Source organism: Neovison vison, chromosome 4 (genome assembly GCF_020171115.1).
Source record: "Neovison vison isolate M4711 chromosome 4, ASM_NN_V1, whole genome shotgun sequence".
NCBI lineage: Eukaryota > Metazoa > Chordata > Mammalia > Carnivora > Mustelidae > Neogale > Neogale vison.
In genome coordinates this window covers 165,558,369-165,585,504 of record NC_058094.1, presented here as the reverse complement: position 1 = coordinate 165,585,504, position 27,136 = coordinate 165,558,369, and the positions used below count along the sequence as shown (strand labels likewise).

Here is a 27,136-nt window from a genome sequence, read left to right as displayed (position 1 = left end):
CAATTTGAAAGTTGTTAGGGGAATAGATCTTAAAAAGTTCTCACTACACACAAAACAACTGTAATTATGTGAGGTGACAGTTGTGTTAACTAAGCTTATGGTGGTAAGTATATCCATCTATCAAATCAGTACACTCTATACCTTAAACCTACACAAAGTTATAGGTCAATTATAGCTCAGTGAAGCTGAAAGAAAAAAATATTGAGAGGAAAGGAGAGAGGAACCTCTTTAAACATGAAAGGGATTTCAAGCACATGAGCTCCAAAGTTTAAAAAAGCCAGAGAATAAGTGACCCTGGGTCACAAAGAAGAAATAATAAGTGTAGAGAGAAGAATTAGCATAAACACAAAGAACTGACTAAAACATTTGTGAAACTAGATGAAGAAAAATCCGAGACTGGCCCCACTTAAAAACTGAGAACTAGGAATACATTTTATTGTAAATTTTTGTAAACCTAATTAACATCATCCCTATTCATTTGCTATTTCTATCCTGTTAGTTTTCCCCACTATTGTAGAAATTTAAAAACAAAATAAAACAAAACTCAGCCTCAAAAGACTGGTTGAGTACCTTCGCCTCAGACACTGAAAGGGAGAGAAAGATTTCTCACAATGAATTCTACTCCAGAGTAGGTCAGGGAAATGAGAAATCTTAAGTCCAAAGGACTAAAAGCTAGCAGTAGGAAAGGAAGCAGGGTCCTGGGACTTCAGGAGAAGAAAAAAATGAGAAGAGAGCTAGTTTCAAAATAAGGAAGGAGGCAATATGCCACTTGCTTTTCCGTAAATTTTTATGTAAATTATCTCATTCATTTTTAAATAAAAGCACATGAAATAGGTACTGTTATCATCCCCATTTTATAGGCAAGGGAAACTGAGGCAGAAGGTTAAAAAGCTTACTCAAAAGTCACATAGTTAAGTGGTGAAACAAATATTTGAACTTAGGAAGTAGAATTCCAGAGTTTGCTCTCCTAACCATTATTCTGTACTGCCTAAAGAAACAAGTTAATAACTTACAGGAGACAACAAAACCCTAGAAAAACGTAACAGCTAAACTAACAAAAAGAAAACCCTGAAACAACTATAAAAGATAATAGCCCAGCATTTTTTCTGTAAATACAGTTTGAGAAGTCATGAACTTCAAGCTGCCATTCCCTTTTATACGAACAAAAGGAATATGTGACAAACTTTAGTGTTTATAAAGATCAAGTGTCTCAAAACAAAGGTTCTGCAGTCTAAAAACAAATTTATCCCTGTCAGTGTTAAAAGAAATTTAACATGCAATAGTGCCTAATCTAACATCAAAAATAAAAATCTAAAACTTCTTATAATCTTTCCATAAATATGAATAATTTGAGTTATTTTCCTGTTTTTTTTTTAAAGCACCAATAGGCGAAACCTAAAAAACTAATTGTTATTCGTTCAGCCCTATGAAATGAACACGGGCATATGCACGCACAAACATCCATAACGAACAAACACAGATAGGTCACCTGAGTGCACATCGACCCTTGCATGCCCACAGACATGCCTTAGTCTGCATGTGCAGACGCACACAAACCCGCTAACCCAGGAACAGAGATACTCCCACACACAAACTCATCCTCACAGATATAGCTAGCTTTTGGACTTTTTTACATGTAAGTCTTAATACAGAATTATATTTACAGCCACCAATAAAGCATGTTTGTCACCAGAGCATGTAAATAACACCAGATTAAGATTTAAAAAACATTTAGTTCATAAACCTGCTTGATCCCGTATTATTATATTTACTTTACAGATGAGGACACATTCTCAAAAATAAAGTAACTGAGGTAAGGTAACTCAGCTAGTAAGTGGCAGACCCAGTCCTCTAGCCTTTAATTTATAACCTCTTTCTTTTACCTACCAATGCGTCTGGAAGTAATTCTATGTTAATGTTCAACTGCAAGTAATTACCAGTCACTGTGTATTAGCTCACAATCTCAACCACTTGCAAAGTAACTTCCTTTCTTAATGTTGAAGATATTGCAAGATGTGAAACTGAAATAAAGATGAACAAAAATTTGATGAAGCCTTTAACATACTAAGCTACTGATCGGTGTCTGTTTTTTTGACAAGCAGTTTGTATGACCTTAAAAATTTTCCTTATTGGAGAGAATTTTAAATATTGAAAAGATTTTAAAGCATCTTTCTAATTCAACTTAATATGGGTATAGACAGAGACTTTACTGAATAAATATTTGTATTTTTTTTTAAGTTTATCACGTAATTCCCTTGAGTTCAAAGGGATACTCAAAATTCTGCAGACTGTTGTCTTTTAGGTCCAGAGAAAATATTGTTGCAATTATTTCCCCCTTGGTATATTATGATAAAAAATTTTAATACCAAAAATTAACAAAATGTTGGGGCAGAAGGTATATACAGACACTTCTATTTTGCTTATTTAAAAAAGGAAGACCACATCAGTAATATGTTTTTATCACGGTTTGATCAGATGTGAGAAATACCCCTAATCATTTCAGTTACTGCTCCAGATGGTTCCATCTAAGAAAAACTATCCTACTAATGAAAGAAAAGCTTACTGGTGAGATAAGGAAGCAACCCATGCTTTTTCTTTATTTCCCCTGAAGGACTTAAGAATGGCAAACCCACCTTTTTCAATTTCTATCAAAATCAGAGATCGTTAAAAAAAAAAAATCAAAACAACACAACAGTATTATTTATGTTTTCTTGGACTGTTACCCCTGGGATAAAAAGCAGGTTTGCTAACTGCTTACTATAAAAACAGTGGATTCCCCCATGCTCTGTATTTCTCTCCTATAATGTGACCTACTATATGTGTTTGAATCCATTTGGGCTCTCCCCATTACCCTATGGGACTTGATTCAGGAGAAGCAAGGCAAACCTGATAGTCTTGATACTTGCTGTGCTGGAAATAACAAAGTCCATTGTCTCTAATACAGGCATTTCATGCCTTCTGCCAGCATTCATGAAAGAGTAAAAGGCTAATTTATTACACTGTAAGTAGGAAAAAGTAAAATCCAAGACCTCAGAGGAAATACTTCTCAAATGAAGAGAAAGAAGTTTCAATGAAACAACTTGGAAAGATGGATTTATCTTCCCTACAGAGAAGAGGACATGATGGACGGGTATCTGACTTCTACTCTAGATACTGAAAATGTTGAACAAGGATGTTAGAGATATACAGTTGCATTAGAATCAGCCTAAACTCCTAGACATTAACCAGACCAAAAGAAGAAAAAGAAGAAGAAGAAGAAGAGGAAAAAAGAAAAGAAAAAAAGAAAAAAAAATGTATGAGAGTTTACCAGGATCCATTTAGGAAATCTGAGTGAAGACCTGTGCAAAGTTGTCTTTGGTTCTACATGAGAGGGCTGCCTTGAACAGCGAACTGACTTAGCAGCTCAGAAACTGAATGTTATTTCTATGAATCTAGAGGCTAAGGATGGAGTAAGGGAATTACAAACTCAGAAAGACTGAACAGTAGGGAACAGATGTATAGCAACAAGGGATCTCCAGATACTCCATGAAACTACTCTACCAAAGAAAGTCAGTTTTAAAAACCTGTCAAGCCCAGGGGATGTAAAGGCATCTTATAATATATATAAACCAGTCAAGGAGTCACATTTCTATTCCTCCTACCTCCCCCTTTCTCCCCTAAGCTCTAACTCCAGAGGAGTCAGAAATGGCAGCTATAGAGTGAGGAAAGAGGTAAGCAAGAAACAGAAGGGGAGGGCACGTGGGTGGCTCAAGTCAGTTGGGCCACTGCCTAGGGCTAGGGTTGTGATCCCAGGGTCCTGGATTGAGTCTCGCATCAGGCTTTCTGCTTGGCAAGGAGCCTGCTTCTCCCCTGCCTCTCTCTCTGCCTGCCTCTCTGCCTATTTGTGATCTCTGTCAAATAAATAAATAAAATCTTTAAAAAAGAAGAAGAAGAAACAGAAGGGGAGGTTCCCTGATCACTTCAGAAAGAAGTCCCCCAACCATAGTAAGGCCCTAGCTAGGACAGGGGGAGTAGCTAGAACCATAAAAGCAGCTGGAATTTGACTATTTTAAGAAACTAGAAAGCATGCTCGCTCAAAGGGACGACAGGATTGTAAAAGTGATCAGATTCTAGTTTGCACTATGGGCAAGAGACAAACTTCTCTCACTCAATAAGGACACTGGAATTTAACATAAAGTCCTTTGTGATTATTCCTTAAGATCTTGGTTGTTTTTCCTAATGTGAAGTAGATTGTACCTATTGTTTCTTTTGAAATTCTAGATCCTTCACACACTATTGGGTATACAGATTTACTGATCTGATGTTCTTCCATGAACAAATGCAGTGCCACCAAATGCTGATGATTATTTTCAAGATTTCCCTTTCTTCTCTTTTACTCTACTGAACATATACAAATGAAGTACCATAAAAAGTCATGTTAATTAAACTCTTACCATTTAGTTACAGACTCCTTAAACTCTACTTATGCTTTATAAATGAACTTTAAATTGTGTTTTGTAAGCAGGAGCCACATTTCTAACAAGTGGAAAAGTGCATTTGCACATTTGCTTACTTGGGTTGACAACCCTCCAAGGAACATAACTCAAAGGAGGAAAATTAGTAATTTTATAAAGGAAAATGCTTCACTTGGATTAGTTTCCTTAACATGAACACAACCCACAACTTCATGTATACTGGTATCAATCATAACTTCTGATAAATGTATTGATAATCTGCCATTTCTGCTGTAAGTAACCTGCTTTTTTTTTCCTTACTGCAAGAAGTGTGTGTGTGTCCTTAATCTACAATCCATTATACTATACTTAAGGTGGGCAGTTTTCCTTTGTCCTATTTATCCTCTTGAAACTAGTGGGCTTTTCCAATTGCTCTTCAAATACAGCGAACTTTCAACCTTTAAAAAATTTCTCTTCCATAATGCTTACAGAATATTCTTACCTTCTGGAACCCCTAACTCAGTCTGTTTTCCACGTTTCTTAACATCTCTTTCATATTTTCAACCTCCTTAACTTTTTGTTCTATATTCTAGAAGATTCACTCTTCCAGACTGACAAGTCTCAGTTGAGAGTTCTGACTCACTAATTCAGTCTTCTGTTATGTGAATTAAATCTACCAAAGAGTTTGTTATTTTCAATTTGATCAATTTTTATTACTTATAAGATTTGTCATCAGTCTTTTATCATTCTGCCTCTTCTTATTCCTTTTCTTAGTGCCAATTATTTTTCATTTGAAATTCTTAAGCATTTCAATGTTTAAGGGCTTTGAGAATGTGTTCTTATTTCTATTTCCTTGGATGTAAATGATCCCATTTGATGTATCTGCTGTCTCTTGTGGTAACAGATTTCCATACATGTCCTAAAATACTTGCCTGCAAACACACCTTATGTGGAAGTCTTATCCTTTGTGAGCTCTTTCCTGCCATGTTGTTTCATGGTGGCTCAGACTATCCCTCTGGAGTTGCACAGCTCCGGAGCAGGTCTTAAATTAGAAAGACTGGGGCTTTGGTTCCACATGGGTAGAGCTCTATTCCAGATGCCACATGCACACACAACATATGGTTACCATTTCCATTTTTGCATAGCTGCCTCTTTGGCCCACAGGAAAACACCAACAGTGTCAGGTGGAGTTATTTCAGGTCTAGTTTTATGGCCTAGAAACATGGTCCCAGTTCCCTGCTTTATGCAGACAGCCCAGTTCCAATCTCCTACCATTTGCAAGACACATTTGGCATTCTTAAAATGTCTAGCAACCTATACTCTCTTAAGTTTGGCTTAAAAACCCACTTTTTAAGCCCTGGCCCACATGACCTAGGTTTCTGTGAGCCAGACAGCATCAACATCCCCTCATTACTAAGGGTTTCCTGTCTACTCATGGTCTGCAGGGGTTTTGTCTTAAATGTAACTAAAATATAGTTACTTATTTCTTTGAAAAATTTTCACATCACATTCTCATAAACTTGGAGCAAAGTGGAGACAGATTATACAGGTGCTTTCACTGACATTTTAATCTGCAATCCTGATTCACATTACTGTGAGGGGGGAGAGTATGTATGTGACTCAGGAAGAAACGACATGTAGTACTTTTGACTTTGATCCTATTTCAAGGAAGTGGGTCAAAGTTATTTTTTAAAATAACACAATTTTAGTAGGCAATTTTTTAAAATATGGCTTTCAATAATAGTTTTGTCTTTTCATAATTTTCTCAAATTCCAATTCTGTTATCTATTGTAACTATTCTTCTTTTCACTTTTTACCAATGTGTTCTTATTGTCTGCTAGCCTCAGTTATATATATCACATGGCACTTAGTATCTTCAAGGTATACCACAAAAAACCACCAGTCTTTTACATCTATTCCTTTCTTTTTCATCTTTACTGAGATACAATTTACATTCCCTTAACTATAAGGGTAAAAATTCAGTAAGTTTTAATCACTATTTAGAGTTGTTTGACAATACTCACATTGTACTTTTATAACTTTTTATAACTTTTCAGCACCCCCCAAATTTGCCTTGAGTCTGTTTGCAGCATTCCTTCAGCCCCACTCCCAGCCACATGCAACAACAAGTGGGCTTTCTCCCCCTCCTATAAATTTGCCTTTTCTGGCATTTCAAAATTAAATGGACCAATATAATATGCAGTCTTAGTCATCTCACTTCTTACACTTAGCGGGGATTGGCAAGCCATAATCTAAAGGACAAATCCAGCCTGCCATGTGTTACTGTAAAAAAAATTTATGGAACATCCCGTATTGTCTATGGCTGCTTTCATACTATAGCAGCAGAGTCGAACCCTTGCAACAGAGAATATATGGCTCACAAACCCTAAAATGCTTACTAATCTGGTCTTTTACAGAAAAAATTTGCTGACTCTTGACTTAGTATGACATATTTGAGGTTAATTCACATTATAGCATTGTTGGTATTCAGTGTATTTTTACTTTTTTGTTGCTGAATAGTATGTTATTGCATGAATACATCACATTTTGTCTCTCCATTTATCAATCCATGCATATGTGGACTCAGCTATAAACATCTTGTGTACATGTCTCAATCTAGACGGTGTTCTCACCTTTCTTATACAGATTTCTAGGGAACTGAATTGCTGGGTTATATGCTAAGTTTCTGATTAACTGTAAAAGAAATTGACAAACTGTTTTCCAAAGTGGCTGTACTATTTTATGTTCCCAAGAACACGTGAGGACTCCAGATTCTCTTTATCCTTGCCAACACTTGGCACTGTTGATCTTTTAAATTATAGTCATTGTATTGAGTGTGTAGGTGTATTTTATGGTTTAAATTTGCATTTGCCAATTGACTCATGATGTTGAACATTTTTTCATGTGGTTATCTGCCATCCATGCATAGATCTTTGATGAAATATTTGATGAACTATCCAATTGTCTTATCCATTTTTAAGTTAGCTTGTCTTCCTATTATTGATCTTAAGAGTTCTTTATATATTCAGGATATAAGCCCTTTTAGATATAGGATTTGTTAATATTTCCTCCAGTCTGAAACTTGTCTTTTTTAAAAAAATTTTTTTTCAGTGTTCCAAAATTCATTGTTTATGCACCACACCCAGTGCTCCATGCAATACGTGTCCTCCATAATACTCACCACCAGGCTCACGCAACCCCTCATCCTCTCCCCTCCAAAACCCTCAGTTTGTTTCTCAGAGTCTCTCGTGGTTTCATTCCCTAGTGGTGTCTTTTGAAGTATAATGTTCAATTTAATGAATTTGTTATCATTATTATTATTATTGTTTGTTTTATGGCTTTATTCTTGATGTTGCAATCTAAAAATGCCTTGGTGATTAATACAAGTTCTTCTATAAGTTTTATAGTTTTAAAGCCTGTATTTAGAACTATGATTCCTTTTGAGTTAGTTTTTTTCAATGTGACAGTCAAGGACTTGTTTTTTGTTTGCTTCTCCTTACACATAGAATATAATTATCCCAGCACCAATTGTTGGAAACACTGTGCTTTCCTACTGAACTGTGTCAGTACTTTGTGAAAATCAACTGACCACAAATATAAAGGTTTATTTCTGGATTCACAATTCTGATCTACTTATTTATGTGTCTTTCTTCTGCTGACTTTATTAATGTAGATCTATAATAAATACTGAAATTGTGTGATTTAAATATTCTAAATTTGTTTTCAAAAATATTTTGGGGGTGCCTGGGTAGCTCAGTCAGTTGAGCATCTGGCCTTTGATTTTGGCTCTGGTTGTGATCTCAGGTTCTTGAGACTGAGCCCTGCATCTGGGCTTTGCACTCTGCAGGGAGCCTGCTTCTCTCCCTCTCTCCCTCCCAATGCTTTCTTTAAAATAAATAAATCAATCTTCAAAAATAAATTCTTTTGACCACTCTAAGTCCTTTGCATTTCCACATAAATTTTAAGATTAGCCTGTCAATTTCTACCAAATCCAAAAAATATGGAATTTTAAAAGGGATTTCAATGAATCAATTTGGGACGAATTACCATCTTAATATTGAGTCTTCTAATTCATGAACAAAGTAAGTCTTTCATTTATTTAAATTTTTAATTTTTTCCAGCAATGTTTTGTTGTCTTTAGTGTACAAAACTTACATTGATTTTGTTAAATTTATTCCCAAGTATTTTCATCTTTTTGACACAACTGTAATAAATTATTTTCTTATTTTTTGGACTATTCCTATCTAGGATCTAGAAATATAACTGATTTCTGTATGCTGATCTTGTACCCTGCAATCTTGCAGAACACGTTTACTAGTTTTAGTATTATCTGTGTTTCTGCGTATTTCCTAGCAGTCTAAATATAGTTTCTACATGTTTTCTGTAAATAAGAGTACTTTTACCTTTTTTTAAAAGAAATTTATTTTATTTTTTCAGTGTTCCAAGATTCATTGTTTATACACCACACCCAGTGCTCTGGTGGTGGGTATTAAGAAGTTTTACCATTTCTTTTACAATATGGATGTCTTTATTTTTCTTGCCTGACTATACTGACTAGAACCTACTATGTAATGTCAGTAGAAATAGTGACAAGGTGACAGTGGATGACATTGCCTTGTTCCTAATCTTAGGAAGAAAACATTCTGGCTTTCACCGTTGAACTGAATGAATATGACTATGATGGGGCACTTGGCTGGCTCAGTCAGCAGAGCATGCAATTCTTGATCTCAGAGTTATGAGTTGAAACCCCATGTTGGGTGCGGAGACTGCTTAAAAAAAAAAAAAAAAAAAAAAAAAAGAACAGGGGCGCCTGGGTGGCTCAGTGGGTAAGCCTCTGGCTTCGGCTCGGGTCATGATCTCGGGGTCCTGGGATCGAGCCCTGCATCGGGCTCTCTGCTCAGCGGGGAGCCTGCTTCCCGCTCTCTCTCTGCCTGCCTCTCTGCCTGCTTGTGATCTCTGTCAAATAAATAAATAAAATCTTGAAAAAAAAAAAAAAACGAATAGGATGTGATCTGTAGGTTTTTGTTTTATTCATAAATGCCCTTTATCAGGCAGAGAAAGTTCTTTTTTCTTTCCTGGTTTGTTGAGAGATTTTTAGTTTGAATGGGTGTTAGAAGTTTGGCAAATGTTTTCTCTGCCTCTACTGAGATGATTATATAGTTCTGTTCTTTATTTTATTAATATAATGTATTACATTAATTGAATTTTGGATCTTAATCCACCCTCCCATTTCTGGAACAAATCCAACTTGCTCAAGGTATATAATCCTTTTCATAGGATGTAGCGGCTAGCTTTGGTTTGCTAATATTCTGGTAAGGTTTTTTGCTTCTTTATTCAAGAGAGATATTGATCTGTCATTTTATTTCTTGAGATGTCTTTGTCCTGGCTTTGAAGTCAGTTAAATTGGCTTGACAAAGTAAACTGGGAAGTTTTCTTTCTTTCCTATTTTCTGAAAGCATTTGTGAAGAATTAATATTACTTCTTTGAATATTTGATAGAATTTACCAAATTTGATCCTGGGATTTTCATTGTGGGAAGATTTTTAATTCCTTATTCCATTTCTTTACTTATGAGAAGTCTATTTCTATTTGTTCTTAAATTAGTTTTTACAATTTGTCTCTAATAACTTGCCTTTCTAAGTCATCTATTTAACTTTAGTTTCTACAGTGATAATATAAAATTGATCATAATATTCCTTTATACTACTTTCAAATTCTGTGAGGTTGGTAGTAATTTCACCCCTTTCACCCCTTTGGTAAACTTTTTTTTTTTTTTTTTTGGGTCAGTGTAGCTAAAGTTTTGTCAACTTTGTTGATCTTTCCAAAGAACCAACTTCTAGTTTCACTGATTCTTCTCTAACATTTTTCTGTTCTGTTGGTTTCTGCTGTATGCTTTATTAATTCCTTCCTCTGCTTTCTTTTGGTCTTGTTTCCTCTTATTTTTCCAGTTTCTTAAGCTGGAAACTTAGGACTGATTTAAGAGTTTTCTCTTTTTTCTTATATATGCATTTAAAGGTATAAGTTTTTTTTTTTTTTAAGATTTTATTTATTTATTTGAGAGAGAGAGACAGTGAGAGAGAGCATGAGCGAGGAGAAGGTCAGAGAGCGAAGCAGACTCCCCATGGAGCTGGGAGCCTGATGCGGGACTCGATCCCGGGACTCCAGGATCACGCCCTGAGCCGGAGGCAGTCGTCCAACCAACTGCGCCACCCAGGCGTCCCAAAGGTATAAGTTTTCCATGAAGCCCTGCCTTATCTGCACACACAAATTCTAAGATTTTGTTTTCATTCATTAAAAACTTAAAAATTTCCCTTGGGTTTTTAACTGACAACTATTTGGGGCTTTTTCAGATCTCTGTTATATGATTTCATCTTTTGTACTCTACTGAGACTTGTTTTATGGCCAAACATATGATCTATATGACCTAGAGAAGGTTTCCCATATGTTTGAAAAGAATGAAGTCACTAGGTGGAATTTTCTATATATGTCAATTAGGTCAAGTTGATTGATAATGTTGTTGAAATCTTCTATCTTCTTGCTTATTTTGTGTCTAGTTAGTTGCTCTATCACGTATTGAGAATGGGGTACTGAAATCTCCAATTATTACTGTAGAAACCTTATTTCTCCTTTCATAGTTCCACTTCATGAATTTGGGGACCATTGTTAGATGTATATACAATTTATGATTTTATATCTTCCTGGTGTATTGACCTTTTTATCATTATGAAATGTCTGTCTTAGTAACACTTCTTGTCTTAAAGTCTATTGTGTCAGTTAAGCTTTCTTATCATTAGGTGTGCTTCTTACAGACAATATATAGCTGCGTGTTGTGTTTTTATCCAGTTTTGACAGTCTCTGCTTCTTAAGGAGAATGTTCAGTCCATTTATATTTAATGTAATTCATACAGGGTTGGATTTACTTTTGCCACTTTGTTAATTATTTTCTATTTATGTCACACCTTTTTCTATCCTCTGTTCCTCCTTTATTGCTTTCTTTTGTGATAAATACTTATAGTGTACCATTTTAATCCCTCTATATTTTTTACTTTCTATTTTTTCAGAGTTAGTTTCTTAACAGCTGTTCTAGGGATTATAATCTGCATCTTAATTTATCACATTACTTCAAAATAATAATTCCAATAAAACAGAAACTATACTCTAGTATTTGTCCATTTCTTTGTCCCTCTTTTGTACTTTGCCATATGTACATTTCATGTATATATGTCATAAACCCAATATAACAGTATTATAATTATTGCTTTATATGATTATACATGTATTTTAAATGTGGAAAGTAAGAAAAATATATCTATAGACTCTTTCATATTTACCCAAACATTTATCATTCTCAATACTCTTTAAGTTCTTCTTATAGATTTGAATTAACATCTGGAGTCATTTCCTTTCAGCCTGAAAATTTTCCTTTAATATTTATTATAAGACCATCTAGCAGCAGGAAATTCTCACAATCTTTGTTTATCTGAAAAGAATTCACCTTTAATTTGAAGACCTGTTCTTCTGGATATTGAATACTTGGTTGACATTTTTTTTTTTCCTTTCTACATTTTGAATGTGTCAAGCTGTAAGGTCTCTACTGTTTCTGATGGGAAGTCAGCCATTAAAGGTAATTATTAGGTCAGTTCCCTATATGTCAATAAGTCAGTTTTGTCCTTCCAGCTTTTAAGATTTTCTCTTTTACTCTGGCTTTCAATAGTTTAACTATGATGTGTCTATGTAGGTCCTCTTTGTGTTTTCCAAGTTGGGGTTTGTGGAGCTTGAATCTACAGATAGCTTTACATTAAATCTGGAAAGATTTCTGTCATCATTTCTTCATATATTTTTTAACTCCTCTTGCTCTCTCCTCTCTTGGATCTCCCATTATGTATATGTGTATCTACTTAAGGTTTTCTCGCAGGCCTCTGAGGCTCTGTGGACTTTTCTTCAATCTTTTTCTCTCTATTCTTCAAGGAGTATAAATTATATCGACCTATATTCAAATTTACTCATTATTTTTTGCCATGTCAAATCTGCTGCTGAGCCCATTGAGTAAACTTAGTTACTATACTTTTTAACTCTAGAGTTTTTGTTTCTTTTTTATAATAATTATCTCTTTGTGGAAATTCCTTATTCATTGAGTCACTATCACCATACTTCACTTTATTGCTTTAACTATGGTTTTCTCTGTTTGGTTTTTTTTTTTTTTTTTTTTTAGCATACTTCTAATTGCTGCTTTAATGCTTTTGTCTGCTAAATCCAACATATGGAGACACTTAGATACAATTTCTAGTGATTTTTTTTTTTTTTAAGTATAGGTCATACTTTCTTGTTTCTTTGCATATCTCAATTTTTTATTAGACATTGGACATTTAAAATAATACATTATAGCAACTCTAGATTCTAATTTTCCTTGAGGGTGGTGGGTTATCTTATCAGTTTGTATTTTAGCATCTCGATGAACTAAAAATCTGTTTCCCTTGCACTGTGTGGCCACTGATTTCTCTACTCCTTTCCCCTTGACCCCATTTTTCTTTTTAAGATCTTTCAAGCTGGTCTCCAGTGTTCACCTTAGTTTTTGACTAAAGACTGATCACAGATTTTATTCAATTATCTCAACCCAGTAAGGCTTCCACTCCCAGGATGGGATTTGTATGTAGAATGAAGAGTGCATTCAAAGTCTGAACCTTTCACAAGATGGCCCCAGATTTTATTACCAGTAGGCCTGCTTGAATCTCCTCTCCACAGATTTCCTAGTTTCCACTAACCAGTGACGCATGCGTGGCTTATTCATTTTCTGCTGTGCATATCTCCAGCCTCCAGTCAACCTGGGATATGTCATGAGCTTTTCAATCCCCCAAGACTATCTTATCTTCTAGGGCTCTCCATAAAATCCTGCTACTTCATGAGTCTGTTACTTGCCACTAACTGGACCACACCTTAGACTAGAGAAGTCACTGGTCCTCCTGGTTACTATTTTAATGTACAACACTTCCTATCAAGTGCTCTCTCTCTCCAGCAAGGGCTACAAAGATTCCAGTTTCAAGGCTTGCCCCATCTTGGTTGAAATGCCACACCAACAAAGCTGGGGATAAGGTAGAAGGGATGAGGTGTAGCACCAGATAACACCATAAATTTGTGTTGTTCTTATACCTCGAGTTCAGTGCTTTTCATGAATAAAGTCTCCATTTGTTTGGTTGATTTCCAGAGCACTGAATTAGCTGTTTTGACAATTTTGTCTAGCTTTATGTTTCCTTTGTGGGGAAAGTAGCAAATATCTCAGTCAGTCATTTCAGACATTCCTTTTTAATAGTGTATATCATGTGTTGCTGTAGTCCAAAATTTTTTTTTTTTAAGATTTTATTTATTTGTCAGAGAGAGAGAGGGAGAGAGAGCGAGCACAGGCAGACAGAATGGCAGGCAGAGGCAGAGAGAGAAGCAGGCTCCCCGCCAAGCAAGGAGCCCGATGTGGGACTCGATCCCAGGACGCTGGGATCATGACCTGAGCTGAAGGCAGCTGCTTAACCAACTGAGCCACCCAGGCGTCCCTGTAGTCCAAAATTTAACTATGCCAAATCTTGGCTATAACTTTGAGATTATACTTACCTCTGAGATAAAACTGCAAGTTCACTTTTTTGTTATTCATATTCTATGCACAGATGTGCAACTATTTTAGACTAGACATATTAGATTCACCCTCCTTTCTTTTTTATTGCTTCTGGGAAAAACTCATTTTGTGCATATATGCTTGTGTACAGGGTATATAGAAAAGCTGAAAATTTCCCTACATCAATAAAATAAAGAAGCTGCTAAAAATGTAGTGTAGTCACAGGTGAAATCATGCTAACCGACTATATCTATTCAGTCCAGACACCACAGTATATGAGAAATACTGATAGCCTACACTATATGAAAGTAATAATAAAAGGTATGGAAACTATGACATATGAACATACGACATATGACATATGAAAAATATTGAGAGAAATGTCAATCGTTAGTCCGAAAAAAAAATAACTGCTGCTAGCCTTTCAAATATTTAAAGTAGACTTACTCGATATTGATACAAAAGGCAGAATCAAACTAATTCTGAGTTCAATGTACAAAATAAAATAATGACTCAAGCTAAAACAAGGGAACTCATCTGGTTCTTTTGCAAAGTGATGAACCTCTCTCCCTGAGAATGATAATAGACTAGAAGACCACATTTTTAAGGAGCATTTATTCAGGAGATGAACTAGATGACCTTTCAACTCTATTCTCTGTAATTTTATAAAAATAATTATCTAAGAATTTAGATGGATAAAAAATTACACTATCATGGAGAATAGTCCAAAGTATGCATAAAGATTATCATAATTTAGGTTTTGATAATAAAGGAAAGAGTCAAGAACTATTCCTAAAATACATGGATTCTACTGCACTCCTGAGTCTCAAAGGGCAACACCATGTTGGATATTACAAAAAAGCTATTAGAAGCAGAAAAAACTTTTCAAAAACAAGAGAGCTTAAGTAAGAACAGAAGATGGCTAAAAGAAACAAGATACAGAGGCTGCTACACACAACCAGACTTCACTCTGAAAAGGCTCAAGCTGAATGGCTGCATAACAAATACTCTATAAGCAATATGAAGGGCAAAAATAAGGTAAACTCAGACTTGAAAACAACCTGGAAAGCAACCTTTAAACTCTGAATGAGGTAAGGTTAGCACAAAAAAAGAAAGTACCATTATATTCGGGAAACAGTAAGATTATTGCTAGGATTAAAACAGGGTATAGGCTGAAAACAGAAAAACTTACCTCTTTTAGTTGATCAGCACTCCCCCATGATGCAGAACGCTGATGTGACCTTTTTTCTGCTCCCTCTTCTGCCCAACAGCTAGGTGTCTTTAATTTAAGAGAATAATAATAAAAATAATAAAATAAGGAACTTTGTCTCTGCTCCTTAATCTCACAGCAACTCAAACATATTTCAAAATCTTAGCACATACCAGTTACGGGGTTATACTAAATACTAAAATCCCTTAAATGCTAAGATTTTCATGACCTGTGAAATATTTAAAACATTCTGTCATATTCTAATTAGATATGATCAATCTCTGACATCTCTGAGTAATGCTACTCAAAACATTTGTTTTTTGACCTTAACATTAATAACTTAAAGTTATCAAGTCAAAGAGAACTGTGAAGATACACAAATTGGTGCTTTTAAAGAGAACTGCCAAACTAAATATAAAATGGCATTTCTACTAAGTAAAATAGATGGAAATGAGATTAACAGAACTAGCTCAGAAGCAGTGGGATTACACATGACCTACATGTCAAATATCTAGCTAGCGAAAGGGCTGACTGTACTGTTCTTCCTATATTCAGGAAAGAGTGTTAGCAACAGTATTCTTTTTTTGAAAAACATCCAGCATCTTTAAATGAAAATATAAAATTATAAAAATGAAAAAGAAAAACAGTCAGCTAAATGAACTTACTATAATCAGAAGCAATACATCTTTTTAAAAAAAGAACTTGAGCTACATGTCAGAGAAGAGAATTGTTTTTACTTAAAATCTCATGTTCAATAGTTCAACCAGTAACAGACACTGTATATACCCAAATGTAACACAAAACACTAAAATAGCAAGACTATTTAGGAGTGGTTTAAAATATCATCCTTAAGATATGGGAAAACAGTGTAATGTAAATGAAGAAAAGTAACATCTCTAAAGACAGACAAAGGATAATGATTAGCACAATAAATATATATAGCTTTAAAAAACAACTATTACATACTGAAAAAAACCAATCCTTATGTTGAGGTTGATGCTATATGGTTTCTTCTGAAGAACCATCAGTTCCACTTGATACAATTCAAAATGCTTGTGAACAACTTTTTAAATAATTACCACCCCTTAAAAGTAATACTATTACAAAACAAAACTAACAATTAAATGCTAGTTGAATAAAAACACAAATTGGTTAACCAGTTCAAATACCAAAGCGAAGCTATTTGGTGAAGCAAAAGAGTTTATTCAGTTGACAAGTTCAAGGGTAAGAGGTATCACTATATCAAATAAGTTGTTTGCAAAAACTAAGTTCTTAAAATTTCCCAAGTTCCCAAGCCTAAATAAGTCAAACTTCACTGAAAAAATTTAGCACCCCCTCTACCAAGTAGTCATATCTTTAATAATCAACTATTTTAAAATTATTCAGCTATAACAGCTTATCTTTGTCGAACTTTTGAGAATTTATATGCCCTATTACTTATATTTTTCTGCCAAGTGTAAGCATTACTCTTGTCAAAGATCAAATGATTAAGGATCACAATGTTTAAAACTCAAAAGTACATTCACGGAAAATGAGTGAAATTTCTGGTATGTTCCATAATTACTTAATAATTACATTTATAACAGGAATTGTTTTCATTCTATATAACTCTTAACTTTTTCAAAAGACATTTACATAAACTATATCTCCAACTTAGAGATAAATCAACAGCCACAAAACTTTTACAATTATCTTAATACTACCAAATATGCCAATGGCAAATATAACTGCATCTGAGGTCTCTTCTCTCACAGAAGACCTTTTTTCTTCATATTATCATTCTTTTCTTAAAACTGAATGTGAGGGGTGCCTGGGTGGCTCAGTTGGTTAAGTGGCTGCCTTTGGCTCACGTCATGATTCCAGGGTCCTGGGATCGAGCCCTGCATTGGACTCCCTGCTCAGCAAAAAGCCTGCTTCTCTCTCTCCCTCTGCCAAATAAATAAATAAAATCTTTAAAAAAAAAAAAACTGAATGTGAAAACCTATTTGATTATTACAGAGTGCAGTGTTAGTTACGCAAAAGAAATAAAAAACTCACTACAAAGGAACATTTATGCTCCTGAAATCTAGCTAGGGAAATAGGTAGGGTTTTTTTTGTTTTGTTTTGTTTTGTTGAAAATAGGTAGTTTTTTAAGAGTGTAAGACTATTAGAAGATTTCTCAGTCATGTGGATGCAGAATTACATGCATATAAATTGTTTAACTACATTCATCATACTATCAACTTAAAGAAATACTCCCCCCAAAAGTAATTTCATCTTAATCACATCAATTTAAAATAAGTAGTATGAAGAATGCTCTAGTCTGCAAAATATATTCTACAGACTGCATTGTCCAACATAACAGCTACACTTAGCCGCTTCCAACAGTTTAAATTAGTGAAAATGAAATAAAACTCAAAATTCAGCTCCTCAGTCACACTAGCACATTTCAAATGCTCAATAACCACATGTGGCTCATGGCTACTGGCTGCTACACAAGACGGCACAAATGTGGAACATTCTATAACTGCAGAAACTTCTACGGAGAGCAGTGTTTTATGCGTTTAATCACAGATTTTTAACTAGTTATTTCAGTCAAAGCAAAAACCAAAAGATAGTTCTTTGGTTTATTAAATCTATATAAAATTCATGCTTGTGAAGTCACAGAAGACGAACTAATTTGTATCTAATTTGTTAAATCTGAAGATTTGAGAAATGTTTTAATATTAAAATCACATAAACAACACAAAGCAGCAAAAGATCTTTCCTTTCGTATCAGTAACATTCCTTCCAACTACACTGTCCACTGATCTAGAGTAGAACTTTATGAACTGTGCTACTTACAACCTGCTCCTGGATGTTGGTAAGAATATAGGTAAGAGTTTGATGGTCAAATTAATTTGGGAAATACGGTATTTCATACCTTCCTATACTCCACGTACAATGCAATTAGCATTTCAAAAATTCAAATACACTTTCTTAAAACCTGCTTTACTTTTTTACTCTTACTTACATAACCCTGCAACACTTATTTTACAAGTAGACTTTCAACATCTTCCAGAGGGAGCTTAGAAAGAAATCTAATCCTCAGTGATTCATACTGTATATAATTGCTTGCTTTTCATTCACCACACTTAGGGGATTCTTCCTTTCTAGTTGCCTCCACCTAAACTACCAAAGAGAAAGTAAACCTTTGGTACACTTAAATAATGCAGAACCAAAGACATTTCTAAGACTGGTGACAAAAAGGTAGTTGGCTAAAAAAAATTCCCTCTACATGACTAAGGATACCTATAGGTGAAAAAGGCTATTTTCCATTTTTGCCTCTCAGAATTGTCCAAAGTCCAGCCCATGAAGCTTTCTCTCCAACCCTCAAGGTCCATCTACTACCTCTTCATTTCCTTTATGAGGGTCTCTTTTTCTACGAGTGAAATACACAGAAAACAGTTCTATTGGCACGGGATCACGTATTCATTACGATAATTTTTTAAGAGACGCTTTAGGTTCACAGCAAAACTGAGAAAAAGTTACAGAGATTTCCCATATATCCCATTTCCACCCCACAGGCACAGCTATCTCTCACCAGAGCGGTACATTTGATACAACTGATGAACTTCTACTGACCCAACACTGTCACCGTGAGTCCACAGTTTACAACTAGGGTTCACTCTTGGTGGTGTGTACATTCTATGGACGTGGACAAATGTGTATGTGCTATGTATCCCACTAGTACAGTATCAGACTGACTATTTTCACTACCCTAAAAATCCTCTGTATTCTACTTATTCATTCCTCCCCATATCTCCTAATACCCAGCAACCATCAGTCTTTTTATTTTCTCCTTTACTTTTGCTTCTCCATGTAGTTGGAATCATATGGCAGGTAGGGTCACATTTTCAGAGTGGCTTCTTTCAGTCAGTAACATAGATTTAAGATCCTCCATGTCTTTTCACAGCTTGATAGTGCATTTCTTTTTAGTGCTCAGCAATACACTGTTGTCTGGGTGACCAACATTACCTATCTGTTCACCTACTGAGGGACGTCTTGGCTGCTTCCAAGTTTTGGCAATTATGAATGAAACTGTTAACAACATCTGTGTCTGGGTTTTTGTGTGGACCGAAGTTTTCAGCTCCTCTGGGTAAATACCAAGGAGCATGAATGCTGGATGGTATGAAAAGGTTATGTTCAGTTTTGTAAGAAACCACCAAACTGTCTTCCAACGTGGCTATCAGTTATTGCATTCCTACCACCAGCGAATGGAAGTTCCTACTTCTCTGAGTTGTCATTGTCCTGACTTTTGGCCATTCGAATAGGTGTGTTTTTATTTGTATTTCTCTCATGACAAATGATGAAGAGCATCTTTTCACATGCTTGCCTGCCATCTTGCTTTGTGAGGTATCTGTTAGGGACTTTGGCCCATTTTTTAATCAGGTTGTTTGTTTTCTTAACTGCTAAGCTTTAAGAATTTTTTGTATATTTTGGATAATGGTCCTTAAACAGATGTGAATACTAGATAATTCTGTTATATCTTTATTCAAAAACTAGCAAGAGCAAATGTGCTTTCCTGGTTTATCAATTTCAAAACAGATTAAACTAACTCCTAGCAAGAAAGTACAATTTTTCAATATGCACGAGCCCAAAGCCACTTCTAAAATGCCCCCAAAACCAAAAACACTAATCACTTAAAAAAATTCTTAGAATCTTATTTAAAACTCATTTTTAAATAATTTTTTTTTATTTTAAAGTAAACGTTATGCCCAATGTGGGGCTTGAATTCACAATCCGAGGTCAAGAGTTGCATGCTCCACCAACTGAGCCAGCCAGGCACCCCTGATATAAAACTGAAAAAATCTATTTTTTGTACAATTAATCTTTGGTCTTGGAATTTAATGTAGTTTATAATCTATAGTAGAAATGTGATTACTGACTAATTATTTTACAGTACTTAAAGAGATGATCCTTTTTTTTTTTTTTAAAGATTTTATTTATTCATTTGACAGCCAGAGATCACAAGAAGGCAGAGGCAGGCAGAGAGAGAGGGGGAAGCAGGCTCCCCGCCGAGCAGACAGCCTGATGCGGGGCTCGATCCCAGGATCGAGCTGAAGGCAGAGGCTTTAACCCACTGACCCACCCAGGCGCCCCTAAAGAGATGATCCTTAAAGTACTGATCAACCTGGCAAGAAATGAAATGAAGTGAAATTACATGATGATCAGTGATAATTAAGTTAATAATTATGGTGGTAGACTGATTTTAAGTTATAAAAAACTTTATAATACACAATTATAAATTCTTCATTATTTATAAGTATATCATTTAGAGATTTGCTTTTTTTCTCCAATAAAAAAATGCTTAAACTTTAAAAAACTTTTAACTTAAAAGATTTTGAAAAGTCCATCCTGATGAAACATTAAAAGAAGCACAAAAAAGATGATGATTCTACTATTATTATCCTTTGTTCTTCTGATAACAGTATACAAGAATAGCTTTATAACTAAGTATAAATATAAATTGCTGTTTCACTTGTTAACAAATAATGTACAAAAGAAAAGAGTTCAGCTGAAAAAGCTTTAGAAATTCAGTGACAGCAGCACTTACATGCTCAAATATTTTTATCACACTTCAACTACACAGCAAGTTATGTGCTCATTAGGTTAGACCAGTTTCAGTAGTGTGGTCTGTGGACAAGCAGCATCAGCCTCATCAGGGATCATGTTAGAGATGCAAACTCTCAGGGTCAATCCCAGAATTACTGAATCTGATATTCTTAGATAAAGCTCAGCAACCCATGTTCTAACAAGATCTCCAGATGATGATGATGCAAGCTTAAGTCTGAAAACCATTATTAGAGTAAGAATATAAAAATGAATAAGAAATAGGGGCGCCTGGGTGGCTCAGTGGGTGCCTTCGGCTCAGGTCATGATCCCAGGATCTTGGGATCAAGCCCCAGGGCTCTCTGCTTGGCAGGGAGCCTGCCTCCCCCACTCTCTCTGCCTGCCTCTCTGCTTACTTGTGACTTCTGTCTGTCAAATAAATAAATAAAATCTTTTAAAAAAATGAGTAAGAAATAGATTCTGTGCTCAAGGTCCCAGACTAACCATATATCCACTCATTTTTATTAGAGGCTAATATCTATTAACGAGTATAATATCAATTTGCATATAATTATATGTTTGGAAATTAACATAAGTTAATGTAAATATCATTTGGAGCCACGGGGAAAGTTACATTGATAGGGAGAAATTTTTCATCACTGAGGAACCTTAAACAGTAGTCCCTAGCAAGGGTTAACATGCCTGAGTATTTAAGCAAAATGCATAACATTTGTTATCTACTTTAATTGGGCCTCAATATGCGCAAAACACAACTGAATGATAATCTGTGAAGTAATGGTTTGTGACTTTCCAGATTAGTACCAAGGAACTTATTCAGAAGATTTAAGAAGGTGTATTTCTTAAGTTTAAGGTGAGGGGGGAGAGAGGGAGTTGGTGAACTGCAAGTTCTGAAAACAGGAAATACCACAGAAATCAAGTATTGCATCTGTGTTCCATATGATAAAATGAAATAATCTGCCTTACTCCGTAAGAAATGCTAATTTGAGAAAAAGCAATCATAAATGTGCCAAAAACCTTCACAATATTCACAGTAATTCTATTCCCAAGAATTAACCTGAGATGTGCACCCAGAGATGCACTGGAAATAAATTAAATGTCTATCAGTAGAGAAATGAAAAACTGTGGCACAGTCTTACAATATAAAATATTATATGGACTACAATCCCACTTTAGTAAGCAAATACACACAAAGAGAAAAAGACTAGAGAGAGACATTTCAAACTATAAATAGTAGTGAGAATTCTAGATAATGCTATAGTAAATCCATAGATTTTTTCTTTGGCTGAATGAGAAAAAAATCAGGGAAAAAAAAGACTTAAAACCATGCTTAGGAATATTTAGTGTCATGGGAAAAGGCTATGACTTTGTATCAAAAAGATTACAAAACACAACCTATCATATCATCTGAATTCTACTTTTAAATTGATTTTTAAGGGTAAATAATCAAGATATAAAATTATATATATATCACATTGTTAAAAAATAGCTATGTCTGGATATTAGCAATACAGGCAACTTATTCTGTGATTTTTTTGTATTTTCTAAATTTTCTACAATGACTACTGTTTTCAAAATTAGGAAGAGCATTTAAAAAAATTAATAGTGCTATGCTACAGGATTGGTAAGTATGGCTATATATCTACAATGAGAAAGCCCTCCTAACTTTAGATATAAATGTCAAATCTATTTTGGAAGACAGGTTACCCATAAATTACATGTAGGTTAGAATGGCACTATACATTACATTAAATATTTTTTAGTAGACTGGTCTCTTCTGAGGGGATTAGGGTTTCCTCCAAATTCCAAGGGTCTAAACACAGATTACCAACTATCAGCAATGGGAACAGAGTTAGAGACTTCAGGTAAGCAGGAACATTTTATGTTTAGAGTAACTGAAAAGTGAAGGTCCTTGAAATGTCAAATTCTCAGAAATATTAGTGGAAAGTTATTGATGAAAATACTGACAGGAAGTTATAATTCAGTTCAGTTATGCCTTTCATGGTACACTTTGATTATGTAAGAGAAAAAAATATCTATAAAAATGTTCTCCTGAAAAAGTTAAACAACAGAGCTAGCATATGATCCAGTAATTCCCAGAGAAACAAAAATGTGTCCACACAAAAAGGTGTACACAAATGTTCACAGCAGTACATGAACTCATGAATGTAGAAATAAATTTTATTAAATACCCTGGAATATTAGTTAGCGATAAAAAGGGATAAAATACTGATACATGGTATAGTATGGATGAACCTTAGAAATACTATACTCAGTAGAAGAAAGCAGATACCAAAGGCCCCATATTGTGTGAGTCCATTTATATTATCTGTTCAGAATGTACAAACCTACAGAGGCAGAAAGTAGATTTGTGTGTGTCTATGGCTGAGAGAAAGAGGATTCAGGGAGAACAGTGAGTGACTGCTAATGAGTACAGTGGTTTCTTTTTAGAGTGATGAAAATATTCTAAAATTGATTATGGCAATGGTTACACAACCCTGAATTTAATATATTAAGAACCACTGAACTGTATACTTTTAATAGGTGAACTGTTTGGTATATAAATTATATCTCAATAAAACGATTCCAAAAATAGTTAAGTCAAAGAGGCAATTATAAATCAGCCTCATTTTCCAATTCAAAGAAAAGCCATGTACTGCTGAATCCAAAAGTCTCAAGCATTATTTGCATTTTCTCAAAAATAACTGATATTTTCTGTCACGCTTTTCTTGCCAAGTTTCAAATCACATAGAGGCACTAGTCAAGTAATTGAATAGAAGAGGCCAGAAGGGACCGTACATTAATAATCTATCCAGTTAGGTTTCTCAAGTCATGCTGAGAACATTTAACAAAAAAATCAAAGACATAACATAAAGTGTACAATGAAAATACTATTCTCTGGCTTCCTAGAGAAACAGAGTTACTAATAGACTCTCCACAAATAACGAGCTTCCACTACTAAAAGCGGATGGTTATGTGAGGAATTAAAAGTATGAACAATATTTCAATTTATTACTTGGTATTTGTACCTAACAATAATACCCTTTCTGACATATTCTATCACTAATATTGGGAAGGAATTTAAAATCAAATGAGGAGATCTAATTTTCGGCTTTTAGAGAGCATTAGAATGTACTAATTCTTTGGTGTTACAATCTTCTAAATTACAATTTACCTTGGTTGCTGGATTTCAAAACTTTTTAAAAAATAATATACTCTAACACTTTAAATAATATATTTAACAATCACATTGGAGTATCTGAATTATCCAAGAGATAAACTACCTTTGTTGTTTCTTGATAGCTTTTAATATTTAAACAAAAATCTTTCACACCTGACAGAAAATCAGCAACATAAGTGACTATGAGATATCATCGAAAAATATTTCCACACTATTCCAAAGTCATAAAAACTAACAGTGCTCAACTGATTGCATGACTATCATCAACAGGATATCTAAGTCATGAGGAAAGAAGACGTTTCCTTAACAATCTCCACTTTCCCATAAATGGACCCACCAATCTGAACTGCCATTTCTTATTGGTGAAGACTGTGCAGTAGACAACAATAGCTACTTAGGACTGAGTAAATCCTGACCTACCAGAAACTATTTATTGTTTCATACCCTTATCATGCGGCGGAGCTGTCTGTGTAATTCCTATGCCATCTCCTACCACTTCAAACTTAATGCTCATAATTGCATATCAATTGTTCACATTAGTAATAATGACTTTCTCTGTCACTTCATTCACTATCATTAAATTTAAGCTTCCTGACAGTAAAATATTATAGATTCTAATACAAAGCAAACTAACATTTACCAATATCTACCATGTCCTAGATATGTGCTAGAAGCTGAACATGGATTATTTTATGTAATCCTCACTGCAATAGTTACCAGTGGTATTTCCTGAAAGCTATGAGAATTCCAACAGCAATGAAAACTCACTCAGTTTATATTAATTCACTCAGTTCATACTAATGTTTCCTGGGAATGTGACAGATCCTATCCCAATCATTCATTTATACAAAGTAGTTATTAATAAGTTGAAAGGCATGTTGCTTTCTCATTCCATATATATGCCCTTAGCTATTGACTTAATTCTTAAGTTCTTAAAGCTTAATGTCCTAACATTCTCTAAGTAAATATTAATTATTTATTACTATTACAGGATTTTTGACAGAAAAGTGACAGGTTAGAAGTTATAAAAGGACGAGAACCAATGTACCAGATTACAAAGGTCAGTATGATAGAGTAACAGGGTTGTTCCAAATAAACACAACCTACTTCATAATTTTACCTACAGCTAAATTAGGGATATAGGTATGGTGGAAGAGACTAAGGAAAGGAGTTTAACTCTGTTACCGGGCAAATGTTTCTGGTAATGGGAAGAAACCCAAGTAGATGGATAATATGAGTATGGGGGAGGCTCTTCACTAAAAACCTTTTACTTTTAAATAAAATGAATTTACTATCTATTAAAAATTATTAAGTAGGGGGCGCCTGGGTGGCTCAGTGGGTTGAGCTTCTGCCTTCGGCTCGGGTCATGATCCCGGAGTCCTGAGATTGAGCCCCGCATCAGGCTCTCTGCTCAGCAGGGAGCCTGCTTCCCCCCCTCTCTGCCTGCCTCTCTGTCTACTTGTGATATCTGTCTGTCAAATAAATAAATAAAATCTTAAAAAAAATAAAAATAAAAACTATTAAGTAGCGGGGCGCCTGGGTGGCTCAGTCATTGAGCGTCTGTCTTTGATTCAGATCATGATCCAGAGTCCTGGGATGGAGCCCTGCATCCTTGGGTTCCTTGTTCAGCGGGGAGCCTGCTTCTCCCTCTCCCTTTGCCCCTCCCCCGGCTTATGTTCCCTCTCTTGCTGTCTCTCTGTCAAATAAATAAATAAAATCTTTAAAAAATATTAATAAGTAGTACTTTGAGTTTCTGATAATTTTAGAATTAGTGTTTGAAAATGATGAATATTAAATATTTTAGCCATGGATTTTAGTTTTTCATCAATAAAGCTGAGTATATTCCTTTGGCAACCAAAAATATTACTCCCTAAGTTAGGAACATGACTACTTTCATGTGGACTGTCAAAACTCTTAGGATTATACAATCCTCTGTCTCTGAATTAGCCAATAGCTGAAAGAGAAAGTAAAGGTGATCTTCCAACAGGAAAGACTCTTTAAACATTCACTCAACAGCCAGTTGGGGACCAGCCCAGTAACAATAACAACTTGGGTCCCTGGAATACAATCTAAGAGGCCAAAACGGCCAAATCTTTAGACTTGTTTCCAGTTGCAGAGAAGCCTCCCACTCCCCCAAATAGTTCCATCAACTGCTGCTTCTTAAACAAACTTGTTTAACAAGGACACAGGAAACCCAAACAACTGTATTAAGCATGACTTCTGGTCAGGAAATGAGTTTTTGATCAGTGGTAAAACTGAAAGTTCTCTTTCATATGTATTACTATTTGAGGTATATCATCCACTCCTTTGATTCAATTCCTCCCCAGCCAAGCTCCTTTCACAGAAGGAGGAAAAGGACAGATTATTTTAAATGTAATTTCAATAGCACAAAATTTATACATTTTAGTTCAGAGTTGCTAATTTTATTGATTATGGCTAAAGCCAAATGCAAAGTACTTACTCCAGATCTGATACTTAAAAATAAATAAAAATAGGAGTGCCTGGATGGCTCGGTCAGTTAAGTACCTGACTCTAATTTCAGTTCAAGGTTGTGAGATGGAGCCTCCCCATCGGGCTCTGCACTGGGCATGGAGCCTGCTTAAGATTCTCTCTCTTGGAGCACCTGGGTAGCTCAGTGGGTTAAACCTCTGCCTTCGGCTCAGGTCATGATCTCAGGGTCCTGGGATCGAGAGCCCCACATCGGGCTCTCTGCTCAGCAGGGAGCCTGTCCCCCGCCCCCCCGCCTGCCTCTCTGTCTACTTGTGATCTCTCTGTCTCTCTCTGTTAAATAAACCAATAAAATATTAAAAAAAAAAAAAGACTCTCTCTCTCCCTCTGACCATCCCATCTCTATAAATCAGTCAATCAATCAATAAATTTCTGGTGACACCTAGGTGGCTCATTTGATTAAGTGAATGCCTTTAGCTCAGGTCATGATCCTGGAGTCCCAGAATCAAGTCCCACATCAGGCTCCCTGCTCAGCCAGGAGTCTGCTTCTCACTCTGACTCTCTCTGAGGCCTCTCATGCTCTCTCTCATTCTCACTCTGTCAAATAAATAAAATAAAATAAATCTTAAAAAAAAGTAAACAGATAAATAAATTTCTAGAGAAAGATGCTGGCAT

At 35.1% G+C, this 27,136-nt stretch overlaps 1 protein-coding gene across 2 annotated transcripts in view; it reads right to left on the bottom strand.

Moving 5' to 3' along the window:
* GLCCI1 (glucocorticoid induced 1) overlaps positions 1 to 27,136 on the bottom strand; it is a 104,173-nt gene that overhangs the window by 31,813 nt on the left and 45,224 nt on the right. For both annotated transcript variants that reach the window (XM_044246095.1, XM_044246096.1), the window contains exon 3: positions 15,226 to 15,312. In XM_044246095.1, the coding sequence (XP_044102030.1) occupies positions 15,226 to 15,312 (87 nt within the window). The remainder of the gene's footprint in view (positions 1 to 15,225; positions 15,313 to 27,136) is intronic.